General features: G+C 38.7%; 1 protein-coding gene across 1 annotated transcript in view; it reads left to right on the top strand.

Annotated features, from left to right (window-relative positions):
• The window catches only part of LOC117344746, a 63,760-nt gene that overhangs the window by 27,828 nt on the left and 16,074 nt on the right, over window positions 1-19,858 (top strand). The window contains exons 13-21 of the mRNA XM_033907574.1: window positions 991-1,192; window positions 2,329-2,421; window positions 3,196-3,288; window positions 5,108-5,228; window positions 9,439-9,586; window positions 13,771-13,885; window positions 14,836-14,899; window positions 15,280-15,362; window positions 18,503-18,599. Of these exons, the coding sequence (XP_033763465.1) occupies window positions 991-1,192; window positions 2,329-2,421; window positions 3,196-3,288; window positions 5,108-5,228; window positions 9,439-9,586; window positions 13,771-13,885; window positions 14,836-14,899; window positions 15,280-15,362; window positions 18,503-18,599 (1,016 nt within the window). The remainder of the gene's footprint in view (window positions 1-990; window positions 1,193-2,328; window positions 2,422-3,195; window positions 3,289-5,107; window positions 5,229-9,438; window positions 9,587-13,770; window positions 13,886-14,835; window positions 14,900-15,279; window positions 15,363-18,502; window positions 18,600-19,858) is intronic.

The raw sequence follows: 19,858 nt of genomic DNA, 5'->3' as shown, positions 1-19,858 counted from the left end.
CCAGAATTTATGGTCCATGGACTCTGGAAATTTTGGATGCTAGGAAACTGGACTTTTAAGCTTTGTGTTTAGTTCAGTTTCTCCAGAAGTATCAATGTTATTTCAACTTTCACCAAAATGGGGGATATTAATTTGGGTTTGCCCTGCTCTCTGTCTGTCTGTGACACCTTGTTTTCATACAATAACTGCCACAAATATTATCTGATTTTCATCAAACATAGTAACAGAGTTATCATCCCATGATTTACAAAAAAACATGTTTATTTGCTGTTAAATAACTTTCCTAATATTTCCGAAAGTATTCAAATGGGATTCAATGTATTAAGGGCCTAGTCAAATTTGTGATAGAGTTTGTTAATGGCAGATGAGAAGAGAAGTCTTGAAAGTCAGTTTACTTTTTCCCACAATACATATTCAATAAAACATCTAACTTCTCTATTAGGCGTTACTTTTTTCCTTAAGATTCATATTCAATCTATCGAGCTACAATGACATGTTAACTTCAATAAACGTTTACCTACAATATGTCAGGAGAGCGGGGGATGTAAATTCTACAAATTTGCTTGTGTGCTGCATTATTGTGGTAAAAACATTTGTTTTAGAGAAATTGATATAAGATCTTTATAAATTGCTTCCCCTGGACCAATTGACTTACAAATAAGTTCATAGACAAATTGAAATCAACTCTATAATATATCAGATGTATTTCTTCTCGATTGTCAGTAAAGAGTGATTTTGGGTTAAAATATCATACAGTATTTAGGTGAATTTTGAATATCAGTGATTCTGCGAAGATGTTTGTTTTGCAATGCATCAATATATAAACATGTCTATATAATAATTGTAAACAGGGTTCTTCCATACTATCAATTAGAGAAAAAAACTGTAAATCCCAGAATGAATTTTGGAGTTTACTTAAAACTTACTTTAATGACAAAGCGGGACAGGTGAAACATATATTTCATGTACTGGTTATTTCTGTTTAAACAGCACAACATGTGGAAGGAGAAAAATCTGTTTGATTATTGACGAACAAGAGCGTGACCGTGAGCGACTGCTACATTTGGCTGCTGAAAGGAACATAGATGCGCAGGTGCGACAGTTACCTTCTGGTGACTATATCTGGATACTGACTCCGCCCCTCAACGACACCCGACAGAAATACTCACAGAAAAATACAGATGAGGAACTGGTAAATATTACATCTATTGGCATCTATTGTTGCATGATTTGTTCGCAACACGTGTTTTGGTCAGGTGTTTCCCTATATTTTAGAGAATTATTGTTTGACAGGTGTTTCCCTATATTTTAGAGAATTATTGTTTGACAGGTGTTACCCTATATTGTAGAGAATTATTGTTTGACAGGTGTTACCCTATATTGTAGAGAATTATTGTTTGACAGGTGTTTCCCTATATTTTAGAGAATTATTGTTTGACAGGTGTTTCCCTATATTTTAGAGAATTATTGTTTGACAGGTGTTTCCCTATATTTTAGAGAATTATTGTTTGACAGGTGTTTCCCTATATTTTAGAGAATTATTGTTTGACAGGTGTTACCCTATATTGTAGAGAATTATTGTTTGACAGGTGTTACCCTATATTGTAGAGAATTATTGTTTGACAGGTGTTACCTCTATATTGTAGAGAATTATTGTTTGACAGATGTTACCCTATATTGTAGAGAATTATTGTTTGACAGGTGTTACCCTATATTGTAGAGAATTAATGTTTGACAGGTGTTACCTCTATATTGTAGAGAATTATTGTTTGACAGATGTTACCCTATATAGTTGAGAATTATTGTTTGACAGGTGTTACCTCTATATTGTAGAGAATTACTGTTTGACAGGTGTTACCCTATATAGTTGAGAATTATTGTTTGACAGGTGTTACTCTATATTGTAGAGAATTATTGTTTGACAGGTGTTACTCCATATTGTAGAGAATTATTGTTTGACAAGTGTTACTCCATATTGTAGAGAATTATTGTTTGACAGGTGTTACCCTATATTGTGGAGAATTATTTTTTGACATGTGTTACCCTATATTGTAGAGAATTATTGTTTGACAGGTGTTACCCTATATAGTTGAGAATTATTGTTTGACAGGTGTTACCCTATATTGTAGAGAATTATTGTTTGACAGGTGTTACCCTATATTGTAGAGAATTATTGTTTGACAGGTGTTACCCTATATTGTAGAGAATTATTGTTTGACAGGTGTTACCCTATTGTAGAGAATTATTGTTTGACAGGTGTTACCCTATTGTAGAGAATTATTGTTTGACAGGTGTTACCCTATATTGTAGAGAATTATTGTTTGACAGGTGTTACCCTATATTGTTGAGAGGAAGACTTGGGAAGATCTCCAGGAGAGTATTCGCACCAAGCGCTTTGACAAACAAGTCAACAACATGATGGTAAGTATTATAAGCGCACCATTTATAGCGCCACATGTGGGGTCATGTTTGTTTTTGACGTGAGATCACAACTCTGAGGTGACACTGTGTGGTCTCCAAATTGTATCATTTTCAGCAAAATGGTTATTACATAAAACAAAGTGGTATCTAAGGTGTCCCTGGAAGATTTTAGAATAAATTTTAATGTACTGTTTATTTTTGTTAAACACCTATATATATCTAGTTCATCAATAACATAAAATATTATACAACATGAAACTAAATAACATTTTTAAAGATTTTTAAATCTCTAAATACAAGTAAATGATCATCAAGAATTGGTTTCAAAACTAAGGTACATAAAAATACAATTAATAAAACATTGTATATGTGTTTATAATTCATCTGAATGACCAAACTGTTCTGTGGTATACAAGGTAATGACTCCATGTTGATTTTTTTTAATAACCAAGATCTGAGGCCTTATGTTGGGCATGTACGTACCATACTGAGATGAGGAGCTTCCGGATTTTACCCAGAACGTTGATTATATGGTCACAGAAGTCAAATATGTTTAAATTCTTTAAGAACTTGAGTGATATTGTCGAATGGATTCTTGATGATTATTGCCACATAACAGGGCCTATACTTACCTGTCATTGTTTAGTTGTATAATAACTTTAAGGAAGTAAAGTGTAGTATAGGTCCAAACACTATCTTTTTATTGGTATGTATTTTTAATGTCTTACTTTTGCTATTTCTAAATGTTTAAATGTTGTAACTGATGTGTGTCAGGAGAGCGGTTTGAAGAACTTGTTTTATCTGATGGAGGGATCGGTTGGCTGTATGAAGTACAAAATGACGGAGGAACAGCGTACTAAACTCAAGGTAAGTTTTACTGTGAATTCCTAGTCCCAGAGTCAGACACCAAGGTTTACTGTGATTTCCTGGTCCCAGAGTCAGACACCAGGTTTTACTGTGATTTCCTATAGACCCAGAGTCAGACACCAAGGTTTACTGTGATTTCCTGGTCCCAGAGTCAGACACCAGGTTTACTGTGATTTCCTATAGACCCACAGTCAGACACCAGGTTTTACTGTGAATTCCTAGTCCCAGAGTCAGACACCAAGGTTTACTGTGATTTCCTAGTCCCAGAGTCAGACACCAGGTTTTACTGTGATTTCCTAGTCCCAGAGTCAGACACCATGTTTTACTGTGATTTCCTAGTCCCAGAGTCAGACACCAGGTTTTACTGTGATTTCCTGGTCCCAGAGTCAGACACCAGATTTTACTGTGATTTTCTAGTCCCAGAGTCAGACACCAGGTTTTACTGTGATTTTCTAGTCCCAGAGTCAGACACCAGGTTTTACTGTGATTTTCTAGTCCCAGAGTCAGACACCAGGTTTTACTGTGATTTCCTAGTCCCAGAGTCAGACACCAAGGTTTTACTGTGATTTCCTAGCTGTCCCAGAGTCAGACAACAAGGTTTTACTGTGATTTCCTGGTCCCAGAGTCAGACACCAGGTTTTACTGTGATTTCCTAGTCCCAGAGTCAGACACCAGGTTTACTGTGATTTCCTGGTCCCAGAGTCAGACACCAGGTTTTACTGTGATTTCCTAGTCCCACATTCAGACACCAGGTTTTACTGTGACCATGAATTTAGATGGGTGTATACTGGAGTCAGCTTATGTGTCTGTCTGTCTGTCTGGCTGGCTGGCTTAACTGGTGATCTGATTCAAATTAAACTTCACATAAATATAAAGGACCTTATATTAGTCAGCCACCGGCTTAGTTTTAATTAAACTTGATGCTTCTATTTATAGCTGGCCAGGACAAAGTCTAGGGGGCCTATTGCTATATCTCCGGCATCAGTGTCATCCATAGACGGCTGGGTTAAAGTTTTATAAAACTGTTTTGTGTCAATAGTAATGAGAATACAGTTTAGGTATTTGACATGTGTGGTCTTTGTGTCATGGCGTTTCAATTGGTAATAAGGACCTGCAGACCTTGACTGTTACCTTTGACCTAGGGAGCGTGTAGTGTTACCAATGCCTGTCCCCTCCCAATGCAATGTAACTAGCTAATCTCACAAACTGCTGATGCGATTCTCACCAAACTGTGTTTCTGGGTGTCAGGTTGCAGCAGTGGCATTTAGGTGTTAGACATCTTCTAGTTTCCTGTGTATTGCCTGCTCCATAGTTAAGATTGCCCACACAAGACGAAATTATGGTTGCATTGTTCGCAGGTTCGCTGAAAGTTTTGACTTTCAAGGAATCCCCCGCTGTATGTGTTTTTTGCTCATAGTTGACCTATATTGCCTTGACATGTGAACAGTGTTCATAAACATGTTTCTAGATCTACTTGTGAGCTACTTTTACTTGATATGCCGACGTATAGGTGAACAGCAATGTCAGCACCTGATAGTATACCAAGGAAACAAACGAAGTTTACTTGGATTTGACATGTGTTGTGTAGCCTTTAGTCTTGCCACTCCAATGTGGGGTGATTCATGTCTGTGAACATCACCTCTCCATTTAATTTTCTTACTTTTGAAACATAGCTCAAGAGAAAAAATTGACCGTTTATATTTGTAGTCTTAAATCTGAAAGATTACTGTTAAGCACTATATCAAGTTGGAAAAACAAATCATTTCAGGAAATAATTGTTTAAGATATTTTGATATATTCTCTTTCTCACAATACACAGGGGGCAGTGGAGAAGTTGATGCTGCAGAATGGATTCTATGTGAACTACACGGCATCCTGGTTCAAGTCTGCCCTTTGGCTGGTTTGGATGACAAGTCTGTTGACATTGAACTTCTCACAAGGTATATATCCTACAGGGAATATAGGTCATCTTACAGGGGATATAGGTCATCTTACAGGGAATATAGGTCATCTTACAGGGGATATAGGTCATCTTACAGGGGATATAGGTCATCTCACAGGGAATATAGGTCATCTTACAGGGGATATAGGTAATCTTACAGGGGATATATGTCATCTTACAGGGGATATAGGTCATCTTATAGGGGATATATGTAATCTTACTGGGAATGTAGGTCATCTTACAGGAATATAGGTCATCTAACAGGGGATATAGGTCATCTTACAGGGAATATAGGTCATCTTACAGGGATTATAGGTCATCTTACGGAATATAGGTCATCTTACAGGGAATATAGGTCATCTTACAGGGAATATAGGTCATCTTACAGGGAATATAGGTCATCTCACAGGGAATATAGGTCATCTTACAGGGAATATAGGTCATCTTACAGGGAATATAGGTCATCTTACAGGGAATATAGGTCATCTTATAGGGAATATAGGTCATCTTACAGGGAATATAGGCCATCTTACAAGGAATATAGGTCATCTTACAGGGAATATAGGTCATCTTATAGGGAATATAGGTCATCTTACAGGGAATATACTGTAAAAGTGGAAATGTTCACGGCGTGGAACTTTTCGCTTATTTCGCGATCATTAAATCTCCGCGAAAATATCCACACGCGAATATAATAACACGTGAAAATATTGGCATGCGAATATTTCCACCAAATAAACTAAATACACTAATATCCATGACGCAAGTTCCTGGCAGTAAACCATGTCGTCTGTGATGTGTAACGTCGGCATGGTCGGTCATTTGTCAGAGACATGGTTATACTAATTTGAGTAATTAGTAAAATGATAGTATTTCATCTAATTTGATGTTGATTGATCATTAATCTTTCTTCATTTCATGATAATTTTGATCGCTTCTACATTACTGTACATATCAATCGCAAAACTGGTCGGCCATTGTGTAGCTATAGGCCCCAAAACAGCACACGTTTTATTTGTGACAAAATAGATAAACTTGCTTGTATTAGAAATGTTATGTTGAGTCTCCGCGTGGTTATAGGTGTTATTTGAATCAGAAAGTATCGATAGTTAACTGTAATGAATACGAAAGGGCTACTGTAGAAATAGGTCTAAATATGTTGGTAAAATTAGGTCAGAACATCAATATGTCTGCTTTTAAATAGCAAAGTCGTAATTAATTACCACCAAACTTATCTGATACCTGCAAAATCAACTATCGCTAATTGAGACACCTGTGGTTGTTTTGACTAGACATGAATGCTTATCACGTCACTCTGCATGACCAGACTTCCGATCCTTTCAACTTGACCGCGAGTGACGCCTCGCGTGGCCTGTTGACCTAGCTTTAGGTTTACAGGTAATAGTTTGATTGGAAATAATTAAGAGGTGCTCAGTCACAATAAGTACTGATAACGCATGTTATTTATACATTTTCGGGGCCTTAAGCTGCAATTAGGTGTCTCATACGTGGTGTATTTTCAATGTAAAAAACTGAATCAACACTAAAATATCTGATATATATTAAATTTTTTTCTGTCACACAGGCGTAATGCATTGATCACACTTACAACTAATTAACCTAAACGTGTCTGTTGATCAAAGTTTGGTATATTCACTGGACCGATCGTCGCAAGCTTTCAATGGAGTTTGCCGAAAATAATCTTACTTTATGTACATGGCCAATGATATCGCAGCACGAAAATATATTTTCAACATGACTGACAGCGCGAAAATATCCACACCGCGAACAGTTTGGAGGCTGACTAAGCGAAAATTTCAATGCGCAAAAATATCCACTTTTACAGTAGGTCGTCTTACAGGGAAAAAAGGTAATCTTACAGGGAATATAGGTCATCTTCCAGGAAATATAGATCTTTATACAGTATATATAAATCTTTATACAGGGCATATAGGTCTTCATACAGGCAATATAGATCTTCATACAGGGTTTTTATACAGAAGTTAATCATCACTGCAAATGTTAACATATAATATTTTTGTGAGGATCATATACTTTACCATGATCTTAATGATCCAGATATAACATACTGTAATCATTTGGGGCCGCGGTGGCCGAGTGGTTAAGGTGTACCGACACTTTATCACTAGCCCTCCACCTCTGAGTTGCGAGTTCGAAACCTACGTGGGGCAGTTGCCAGGTACTGACCGTAGGCAGGTGGTTTTTCTCCGGGTACTCCGGCTTTCCTCCACCTCCAAAACCTGGCACGTCCTTAAATGACCCTGGCTGTTAATAGGACATTAAACAAAAACAAACCAAACTGTAATCATAATTGATTTGATGTTTAGCGCAAAACCAAATTAAAACAGAATGATGAATTAGCTCACCATTAGTAATTGCCATATAAACCAATGAAGGTTAAAGGGACATCACGGTAAACCAATTTGTATTTTGTATTTTTTCATATTATTGGGTATATCTTTAAAAACATATCCTTATGAACAATAACCATTCGAATTTGATGATATATGTATATTAAAAACATCAATTATTAATTATAAAAAGGTTATCCCAATTCGTTGATCAATAGTCTGAATATGCAAATTTTGTGACATATACGATATCACGCATGCGCACAACACACTAAAACACCTGAAAACAAAAATGGCTTCCAATGTGAATCGACTGCGGTTGAAAACGATAACAGCTTCCGCAATGAAGAGAATAATTGGAAAATGGGTCAAACACAATCCTAGAATTAAACTGGTGAAGCAGTACAATACAGTTCAAACATGAAAACAGCAGTAATACGGACGCTGCTCGTATTCTGCTTGATTGCTGGATAGTAGGTCATGACAATCTCGGTAATATTTACACAAACTCGGTAATAGTTACACAAACTCGGTAATAGTTACATAAACTCAGTAACATTTATACAGTCTACCAGTACATCGCTACTGTCACTATACTATATGTACGGTGTTTACACTTATTTACGGATAAATATATGTGCCGGAATATATACAGAACGTGTTATTTAACATTTAAACCACTGTATAATATCGTTATCCAACTAAGCAAGATGGAATATTTCGCCTTGTAAACTATCGTGTGTTTGTGTTGCCTCGATTTCAAAACAGTCACGTGATGATTTAAAAATAATTTCCGCGCTAAATTTAGAGGGGGATTCCCAACTTAATCAAGTGGTCAAGTTGGACATAGGGATGGACTGTGAACATTGGGACAGCACAGAAACATAACTGGAAAGGAACAAAACACGTACATGCAATGAAAATTACAACGTTTTTACCGTGATGTCCCTTTAACCACAATCTGCACAATCATAATTTAGCGGAATACTTCCAGCGCGAAAAAAGCTAAAATAAGATTACCACTAAGATATGTATGTTAACAGTAACCACAGGGAAATATCCTGCTTTACAGTATCAGTAGGCTAGGTTTCCTCCCTGCCTGTCTGTCCGTCTTTCTGTCAGTCCGTTCTTTTTTCTCCAACATACCTTAAAGCATGTTGGTAAAAGTTGGCATATAACATATCAGTATGAGTAGCTACAGATCAAGTTCAAGTTTCAGAGTTTTTGGGTCAAGGTCAAGGTCACTGTTACTATTTTTAGCAGAGGCTAGTAGGAGACATATATTTCTGTAGTAACACTCCCCGAATGCTTGTTTGTTATGATGTCTAGCGGTAATTGTCAATATGAAGTATGGAACAGAAGTGGTGACTATAGCCTAATCAGAACACTGGAGCCATATCGCTCAGTTCAGGAAGTAGAGTATCAGAATTAAGTCATTAATCCACAACAAGCAACTGGTAACCACTTCGTGTGTGTACAATGTATAAAGTTTTATGAAGTTATGATTAACGACTTCGGAGGTCCATGTTCCAGAAATGCAGAAATCAGTGAATTTGACTATCTGTTTTTATGGTAACGAAAGAAATATCCAAACCAGAAACTGGTCCATATAGCAAAAGGCAACTACTACATGTAGATCACTTGGTTAATGTGTGTAGATAGTTTTGTGAAGTTGTCCTGAATGGTTTGGAGATATTCTCCAGAAACGTCCCAAGATGGATGGAAACCCTTTTAACAGATACGTTATACCTAGCTTATGTCTTAGCAGATGGAAAAATTAGTTCAAATTTTGTATCATCAGGTTTCTTTAAAAGATGATTTTTCTTTATGTTATAGGCAAGTTGGATGACCACTGTTTGCCTTATTTAGAATATCGTAGAAGAACTTCCAGACATGCAGTTGGTACAGTCGTCATGGCTACAGATACCAGGAAGGGACAGCATGTTGTGTGGTCTGCTGACCGATTTACAGAACTTATATTTAGGTCAGAATACTTTTTACTAAGTTTTTATCGTTTGACGACCCATCATAATAGGTACATTTAATGCTTGTCCATCTGTAACCTTGGCTGTAACCTTGGCCGTGTTTGGGACCGTCCTTTTAATACTTCATCCCTCTGTAACCTTGGCTGTGTTTGGGACCGTCCTATTATTGCTTCATCCCTCTGTAACCTTGGCCGTGTTTGGGGCCGTCCTATTAATACATTGTCCATCTGTAACCTTGGCTGTGTTTGGGACTGTCCTTTTAATACTTCGTCCCTCTGTAACCTTGGCTGTGTTTGGGACTGTCCTTTTAATACTTCGTCCCTCTGTAACCTTGGCTGTGTTTGGGACTGTCCTTTTAATACTTCGTCCCTCTGTAACCTTGGCCGTGTTTGGGACCGTCCTATTAATACTTCGTCCATCTGTAACCTTGGCCGTGTTTGGGACCGTCCTATTATTGCTTCATCCATCTGTAACCTTGGCCGTGTTTGGGACCGTCCTATTAATACTTCGTCCATCTGTAACCTTGGCCGTGTTTGGGACCGTCCTATTATTGCTTCATCCATCTGTAACCTTGGCTGTGTTTGGGATCGTCCTATTAATACTTCGTCCATCTGTAACCTTGGCTGTGTTTGGGACCGTCCTATTAATACTTCGTCCCTCTGTAACCTTGGCTGTGTTTGGGACCGTCCTATTATTGCTTCATCCATCTGTGACCTTGGCTGTGTTTGGGACCGTCCTATTATTGCTTCATCCATCTGTAACCATGGCTGTGTTTGGGACCGTCCTATTAATACTTCGTCCATCTGTAACCTTGGCTGTGTTTGGGACTGTCCTTTTAATACTTCGTCCCTCTGTAACCTTGGCCGTGTTTGGGACCGTCCTATTAATGCTTCGTCCATCTGTGACCTTGGCCGTGTTTGGGACCGTCCTATTAATACTTCGTCCATCTGTAACCTTGGCTGTGTTTGGGACCGTCCTATTAATACTTCGTCCCTCTGTAACCTTGGCTGTGTTTGGGACCGTCCTATTATTGCTTCATCCGTCTGTAACCTTGGCTGTGTTTGGGACTGTCCTTTTAATACTTCGTCCATCTGTAACCTTGATTGTAACCTTGGCTGTGTTTGGGACCGTCCTATTATTATTTCGTCCATCTGTAGCCTTGGCTGTGTTTGGGACCGTCCTATTAATACTTCGTCCCTCTGTAACCTTGGCTGTGTTTGGGACCGTCCTATTAATACTTCGTCCATCTGTTACCTTGGCTGTGTTTGGGACCGTCCTATTAATACATTGTCCATCTGTTACCTTGGCTGTAACCTTGGCTGTGTTTGAGACCGTCCTATTAATACTTCGTCCATCTGTTACCTTGGCTGTGTTTGGGACCGTCCTATTAATGTTTCGTCCATCTGTAACCTTGGCTGTGTTTGGGACCGTCCTATTAATGTTTCGTCCATCTGTAACCTTGGCTGTAACCTTGGCTGTGTTTGGGACCGTCCTATTAATACTTCAACCATCTGTAACCTTGGTTGTGTTTGGGACCTTCCTATTAATACTTCAACCATCTGTAACCTTGGCTGTAACCTTGGCTGTGTTTGGGACCGTCCTATTAATACTTCGTCCATCTGTTACCTTGGCTGTGTTTGGGACCGTCCTATTAATACTTCGTCCATCTGTGACCTTGGCTGTGTTTGGGACCGTCCTATTAATACTTCGTCCATCTGTAACCTTGGTTGTAACCTTGGCTGTGTTTGGGACTGTCCTATTAATACTTCGTCCCTCTGTGACCTTGGCTGTGTTTGGGACCGTCCTATTAATACTTCGTCCCTCTGTAACCTTGGTTGTAACCTTGGCTGTGTTTGGGATCGTCCTATTAATACTTCATCCATCTGTAACCTTGGTTGTGTTTGGGACCTTCCTATTTATACTTCGTCCCTCTGTAACCTTGGCTGTGTTTGGGACCGTCCTATTAATACTTCGTCCCTCTGTAACCTTGGTTGTAACCTTGGCTGTGTTTGGGATCGTCCTATTAATACTTCGTCCATCTGTAACCTTGGTTGTGTTTGGGACCTTCCTATTTATACTTCGTCCCTCTGTAACCTTGGCTGTGTTTGGGACCGTCCTATTAATACTTCGTCCATCTGTGACCTTGGCCGTGTTTGGGACTGTCCTATTAATACTTCGTCCATCTGTGACCTTGGCTGTGTTTGGGACGGTCCTGTTAATACTTCGTCCAGCTGTAACCTTGGCTGTAACCATGGCTGTGTTTGGGACCGTCCTATTAATACTTCGTCCATCTGTTACCTTGGTTGTAACCTTGGCTGTGTTTGGGACCGTCCTATTAATACTTCGTCCCTCTGTAACCTTGGCTGTGTTTGGGACTGTCCTATTAATACTTCGTCCATCTGTGACCTTGGCCGTGTTTGGGACCGTCCTATTAATACTTCGTCCATCTGTGACCTTGGCTGTGTTTGGGACGGTCCTGTTAATACTTCGTCCAGCTGTAACCTTGGCTGTAACCATGGCTGTGTTTGGGACCGTCCTATTAATACTTCGTCCATCTGTTACCTTGGTTGTAACCTTGGCTGTGTTGGGGACCGTCCTATTAATACTTCGTCCATCTGTTACCTTGGCTGTGTTTGGGACCGTCCTATTAATACTTCGTCCATCTGTTACCTTGGTTGTAACCTTGGCTGTGTTGGGGACCGTCCTATTAATACATTGTCCATCTGTTGCCTTGGCTGTGTTTGGGATCGTCCTATTAATACTTCGTCCATCTGTAACCTTGGTTGTAACCTTGGCTGTGTTTGGGACCGTCCTATTAATACTTCGTCCATCTGTAACCTTGGTTGTAACCTTGGCTGTGTTGGGGACCGTCCTATTAATACATTGTCCATCTGTTACCTTGGCTGTGTTTGGGATCGTCCTATTAATACTTCGTCCATCTGTAACCTTGGTTGTGTTTGGGACCTTCCTATTAATACTTCGTCCATCTGTAACCTTGGCTGTGTTTGGGACTGTCCTATTAATACTTCGTCCATCTGTAACCTTGGCTGTGTTTGGGACTGTCCTATTAATACTTTGTCCCTCTGTAACCTTGGCTGTGTTTGGGACTGTCCTATTAATACTTCGTCCCTCTGTAACCTTGGCTGTGTTTGGGACCGTCCTATTAATACTGCGTCCCTCTGTTACCTTGGTTGTGTTTGGGATCGTCCTATTAATGCTTCGTCCATCTGTAACCTTGGTTGTAACCTTGGCTGTGTTTGGGACTGTCCTATTAATACTTCGTCCCTCTGTAACCTTGGCTGTGTTTGGGACCGTCCTATTAATACTGCGTCCCTCTGTTACCTTGGTTGTGTTTGGGACCGTCCTATTAATACTTCGTCCATCTGTGACCTTGGCTGTGTTTGGGACCGTCCTATTAATACTTCGTCCATCTGTAACCTTGATTGTAACCTTGGCTGTGTTTGGGACCGTCCTATTAATACTTCGTCCATCTGTGACCTTGGCTGTGTTTGGGACCGTCCTATTAATACTTCGTCCATCTGTAACCTTGGCTGTGTTTGGGACCGTCCTATTAATACTTCGTCCATCTGTGACCTTGGTTGTGTTTGGGACCGTCCTATTAATACTTCGTCCCTCTGTAACCTTGGCTGTGTTTGGGACCGTCCTATTAATACTTCGTCCATCTGTGACCTTGGTTGTGTTTGGGACCGTCCTATTAATACTTCGTCCCTCTGTAACCTTGGCTGTTACCTTGGCTGTGTTTGGGACCGTCCTATTAATACTTCGTCCCTCTGTAACCTTGGCTGTGTTTGGGACCGTCCTATTATTACTTCGTCCATCTGTGACCTTGGTTGTGTTTGGGACCGTCCTATTAATACTTCGTCCCTCTGTAACCTTGGCTGTGTTTGGGTCCTGACTTTTGTTAGACTTTGATGTGACTATATATGAATAACAGGTGTTTTACACCCATGGCCTCCTGTGTAAAAGAGGGAGGAGTCAATATGGGAAGCAGGGAAAAGTAAGAACCCTCCTCACTACAGATGGTGATTAGAGTAAATGTGACTACTCCTTTAGTGTGACAAAATGGATTGATAATTATTAGGATGATTATGTATGAGTTTGCCTGGTAAAGTAGGTTACTTTTGGCCTAGAATTTCTATCCATCTTTGCCTTTTGTTGATAGGGAGAGTGCAGACAAAGGGGAGGTAATACAGGAACTGAAACATGACATACATCAGAGTAGTCCTGAGAAGGTGAAATCTGTCCTTGTGGTACAGAACCTGGAGATTTACAACAAGGTGAGAAAGGCTACCTCCACATATCGTCACATCTATTGTCTTTGATCCTTTGTTAATCCACAAACAGTTTTTGTGAATCATGATAGTGTTAATACAGGTAGTTTGACTTGAGGCTGTATCATAAGGCCTTCCCTTGAGTTAGAGGTTGAAAAATAATCAACTGATACACTGACAACATGTTTGTTCCAACTAGTTTTGTATTGTGTCCATCTGTCTTATGTCTGTCCTTTCTTCCATCTGTTCTTTGGTCTGTCTTTCCACACTTTAACTGTTAATGCTCTATATCCTACATTACTTGTCACAAGAACTTCACACTTGGGGCTGGGTCTGTTCGGTGAGGTAGTGTATCATTAAATTAGGTAACTCTGACCTACTATTTGATCTTTGACGTATATCAAGGACAAAGTTTGTTTTATTGCTGGATCTTCATACCTGGCCATTGTTTCGACTAGGTGAGGTGTTGTGTTATCACCTTCATTAAAGAACAATAATCACTAGGGCCTGATCTCCTGCACATCTTTTTACTGAAATTAATGGAACATATGGGTTCACATGCAGTGCTGATATCTCCTACTAATATTAGAAATATTCCTGAATTGATTCACATTGATTCACTTTAATACCACCAAATGCAATTATAGAGTTAAATATTGAAAACAATAGGTTTGTCAAACATTTAGTGTGTAGAATTTGTTCGTACAAAATGTACCTTAATTGATCATCTTTGCATTCTTAGCATACAATATCACATCCAGTGGTCGACTGTGATTCACCAAATTGTCTTATTTATGATGTTACAGGACTAAAGTTATATTTGACCACATTCAGAATAAAAAAACTTGTGTATTAGGCTCCTATTAAAACCTGGACACATTAATTATGAGCAGGGTTGGGATAAATGTATAATACATTGTTATGAGCCCGACTTACTTAAGCTTTTATTACGACAGAGACGACAGACGACTCTAAACAAATGCTTGGAGGAAGTATTCGGGGATCTCCAACATATGGCTGGTATTCTTTGTTTCTGATTTTAGATTCTTAAATTTTATGTTTTAGGATTTCTATCCTAATTGATTTGTCACATGCCACCTAATGCATGTTGTACATTCCAGATGGATTCAAGTGGCCATTTTTATGTTGACATAGTTCCTTATTACTGAGTACATTTCTAGTCAATAAATTGTATGACATTCTCTCTTTAGGAGAATTTGAAAAAAAAAAAAATTAAATTGAGAACATGTTACAAGTGGAAGTCCAATTTCCGTCATGAATCACTCTGTGGTTAGACATTTAGCTTTGTCATTTGTTTTCATCAAGAGAATTCGGGCATACATGCTTCATAAGTATTTCTTGATTAATTCAAGCATGACGTCTGTTGATGTTTGTTTCAGATGGTGTAGAGAACAAGTTACAATCATGCCTACATAACATGTTACATTATGACATCATGTCCTACTGGCAGCTCCGACTACAGGTAGGACAATTCGTCTTCATTAGTTGATCGACCTTCAAGACGATGAATTTTTGAGGATTATTGAAAATTTCCCTGCTGTCATGAAAACACCCAAATCAAATTCACCATTTTTTTTTTTTTTTTTTTATAATATATTAAACATCATACAATCCCAGACTTAGAATAGAACCCATCGAGTCTATATTAAACATCATACAATCCCAGACTTAGAATAGAACCCATCGAGTCTATATTAAACATCATACGATCCCGTAGACTTAGAATAGAACCCATCGAGTCTATATTAAACATCATACAATCCCAGACTTAGAATAGAGCCCATCGAGTCTATATTAAACATAATACAATCCTAGACTTAGAATAAAACCCATCGAGTCTATATTAAACATCATACAATCCCAGACTTAGAATAGAACCCATCGAGTCTATATTAAACATCATACGATCCCGTAGACTTAGAATAGAACCCATCGAGTCTATATTAAACATCATACAATCCCAGACTTAGAATAGAGCCCATCGAGTCTATATTAAACATAATACAATCCTAGACTTAGAATAGAACCCATCGAGTCTATATTAAACATCATACAATCCTAGACTTAGAATAGAACCCATCGAGTCTATTTTAAACATCATTCAATCCCGCAGACTTAGAATAGAACCCATCGAGGCTATATTAAACATCATTCAATCCCAGACTTAGAATAGAACCCATCGAGTCTATATTAAACATCATTCAATCCCGCAGACTTAGAATAGAACCCATCGAGGCTATATTAAACATCATTCAATCCCAGACTTAGAATAGAACCCATCGAGTCTATATTAAACATCATTCAATCCCGCAGACTTAGAATAGAACCCATCGAGTCTATATTAAACATCATACAATCCTAGACTTAGAATAGAACCCATCGAGTCTATATTAAACATCATACAATCCCACCGACTTAGAATAGAACCCATCGAGTCTATATTAAACATCATACAATCCCAGACTTAGAATAGAACCCATCGAGTCTATATTAAACATCATACAATCCCAGACTTAGAATAGAACCCATCAAGTCTATATTAAACATCATACAATCCCAGACTTAGAATAGAACCCATCGAGTCTATATTAAACATCATACAATCCCAGACTTAGAATAGAACCCATCAAGTCTATATTAAACATCATTCAATCCAGCAGACTTAGAATAGAACCCATCGAGTCTATATTAAACATCATACAATCCCGCCGACTTAGAATAGAACCCATCGAGTCTATATTAAACATCATACAATCCCAGACTTAGAATAGAACCCATCGAGTCTATATTAAACATCATACAATCCCGCCGACTTAGAATAGAACCCATCGAGTCTATATTAAACATCATACAATCCCAGACTTAGAATAGAACCCATCGAGTCTATATTAAACATCATTCAATCCAGCAGACTTAGAATAGAACCCATCGAGTCTATATTAAACATCATACAATCCCGCCGACTTAGAATAGAACCCATCGAGTCTATATTAAACATCATACAATCCCAGACTTAGAATAGAACCCATTGAGGCTATATTAAACATCATTCAATCCCAGACTTAGAATAGAACCCATCGAGTCTATATTAAACATCATACAATCCCAGACTTAGAATAGAACCCATCGAGTCTATATTAAACATCATACAATCCCAGACTTAGAATAGAACCCATCGAGTCTATATTAAACATCATACAATCCCAGACTTAGAATAGAACCCATCGAGTCTATATTAAACATCATACAATCCCACCGACTTAGAATAGAACCCATCGAGTCTATATTAAACATCATACAATCCCAGACTTAGAATAGAACCCATCGAGTCTATATTAAACATCATACAATCCCACCGACTTAGAATAGAACCCATCGAGTCTTTATTAAACATCATACAATCCCAGACTTAGAATAGAACCCATCAAGTCTATATTAAACATCATACGATCCCGCAGACTTAGAATAGAACCCATCGAGTCTATATTAAACATCATACAATCCCAGACTTAGAATAGAACCCATCGAGTCTATATTAAACATCATACAATCCCAGACTTAGAATAGAACCCATCGAGTCTATATTAAACATCATACAATCCCAGACTTAGAATAGAACCCATCGAGTCTATATTAAACATCATACAATCCCAGACCTAGAATAGAACCCATCAAGTCTATATTAAACATCATACAATCCCAGACTTAGAATAGAACCCCTCAAGTCTATATTAAACATCATACAATCCCAGACTTAGAATAGAACCCATCAAGTCTACATTAAACATCATACAATCCCGCAGACTTAGAATAGAACCCATCGAGTCTATATTAAACATCATACAATCCCAGACTTAGAATAGAACCCCTCAAGTCTATATTAAACATCATTCAATCCCGCAGACTTAGAATAGAACCCATCGAGTCTATATTAAACATCATACAATCCCAGACTTAGAATAGAACCCATCAAGTCTATATTAAACATCATACAATCCCAGACTTAGAATAGAACCCATCAAGTCTATATTAAACATCATACAATCCCAGACTTATAATAGAACCCATCAAGTCTACATTAAACATCATACAATCCCACCGACTTAGAATAGAACCCATCAAGTCTACATTAAACATCATACAATCCCGCAGACTTAGAATAGAACCCATCGAGTCTATATTAAACATCATACAATCCCACCGACTTAGAATAGAACCCATCGAGTCTATATTAAACATCATACAATCCCAGACTTAGAATAGAACCCATCGAGTCTATATTAAACATCATTCAATCCCGCAGACTTAGAATAGAACCCATCAAGTCTACATTAAACATCATACAATCCCGCAGACTTAGAATAGAACCCATCGAGTCTTTATTAAACATCATACAATCCCAGACTTAGAATAGAACCCATTGAGTCTATATTAAACATCATACAATCCCAGACTTAGAATAGAACCCATCAAGTCTATATTAAACATCATACAATCCCGCAGACTTAGAATAAAACCCCTCAAGTCTATATTAAACATCATACAATCCCTAAGAGATCCCTTACATGGTAAGTGATGTTCATTGTGTATATTTTGTTTTAGGTGATGGCCAACGTCTATGTGGTGAGAACGGAGAATGAAAATGAGACTCAGAGAATTCAACAGGAAGTGGAGGAGTCGGGGAACCCCGCTAGACAAGGCAGGTCATCTCTGTTATTATGTGGGCATGTCTAAGAGGGGTGTGGCATCTAATATTGTGTGGGCTTGTCTTAGAGGGGTGTGGCATCTAGTATTGTGTGGGCTTGTCTTAGAGGGGTGTGGCATCTAATATTGTGTGGGCTTGTCTTAGAGGGGTGTGGCATCTATTATTATGTGGGCTTATAGAGGGGTGTGGCATCTATTATTGTGTGGACTTGTCTTAGAGGGGTGTGGTATCTATTATTATGTGGGCTTATAGAGGGGTGTGGCATCTATTATTGTGTGGACTTGTCTTAGAGGGGTGTGACATCTATTATTGTGTGGACTTGTCTTAGCGGGGTGTGACATCTATTATTGTGTGGTCTTGTCTTAGAGGGGTGTGACATCTATTATTGTGTGGACTTGTCTTAGAGGGGTGTGGCATCTATTATTGTGTGGACTTGTCTTAGAGGGGTGTGGCATCTAATATTGTGTGGGCTTGTCTTAGAAGGGTGTGGCATCTAATATTGTGTGGGCTTGTCTAAGGGGTGTGGCATCTATTATTGTGTGGGCATGTCTTAGAGGGGTGTGGCATCTATTATTGTGTGGGCTTGTCTTAGAGGGATGTGGCATCTATTATTGTGTGGACTTGTCTTAGAGGGGTGTGACATCTATTATTGTGTGGACTTGTCTTAGAGGGGTGTGACATCTATTATTGTGTTGGCTTGTCTTAGAGGGGTGTGGTATCTATTATTATGTGGGCTTATAGAGGGGTGTGACATCTATTATTGTGTGGACTTGTCTTAGAGGGGTGTGACATCTATTATTGTGTGGACTTGTCTTAGAGGGGTGTGGCATCTATTATTGTGTGGTCTTGTCTTAGAGGGGTGTGACATCTATTATTGTGTGGGCTTGTCTTAGCGGGGTGTGACATCTATTATTGTGTGGGCTTGTCTTAGAAGGGTGTGGCATCTATTATTATGTGGGCTTATAGAGGGGTGTGGCATCTATTATTGTGTGGACTTGTCTTAGAGGGGTGTGGCATCTATTATTGTGTGGACTTGTCTTAGAGGGGTGTGACATCTATTATTGTGTGGTCTTGTCTTAGAGGGGTGTGGCATCTATTATTGTGTGGACTTGTCTTAGAAGGGTGTGGCATCTAATATTGTGTGGTCTTGTCTTAGAGGGGTGTGACATCTATTATTGTGTGGGCTTGTCTTAGAGGGGTGTGATATCTATTATTGTGTGGGCTTGTCTTAGAGGGGTGTGGCATCTATTATT

The sequence above is a fragment of the Pecten maximus genome, chromosome 16 (assembly GCF_902652985.1).
Source record: "Pecten maximus chromosome 16, xPecMax1.1, whole genome shotgun sequence".
Taxonomy (NCBI): domain Eukaryota; kingdom Metazoa; phylum Mollusca; class Bivalvia; order Pectinida; family Pectinidae; genus Pecten; species Pecten maximus.
This window is presented reverse-complemented; position numbering and strand designations above follow the sequence as displayed.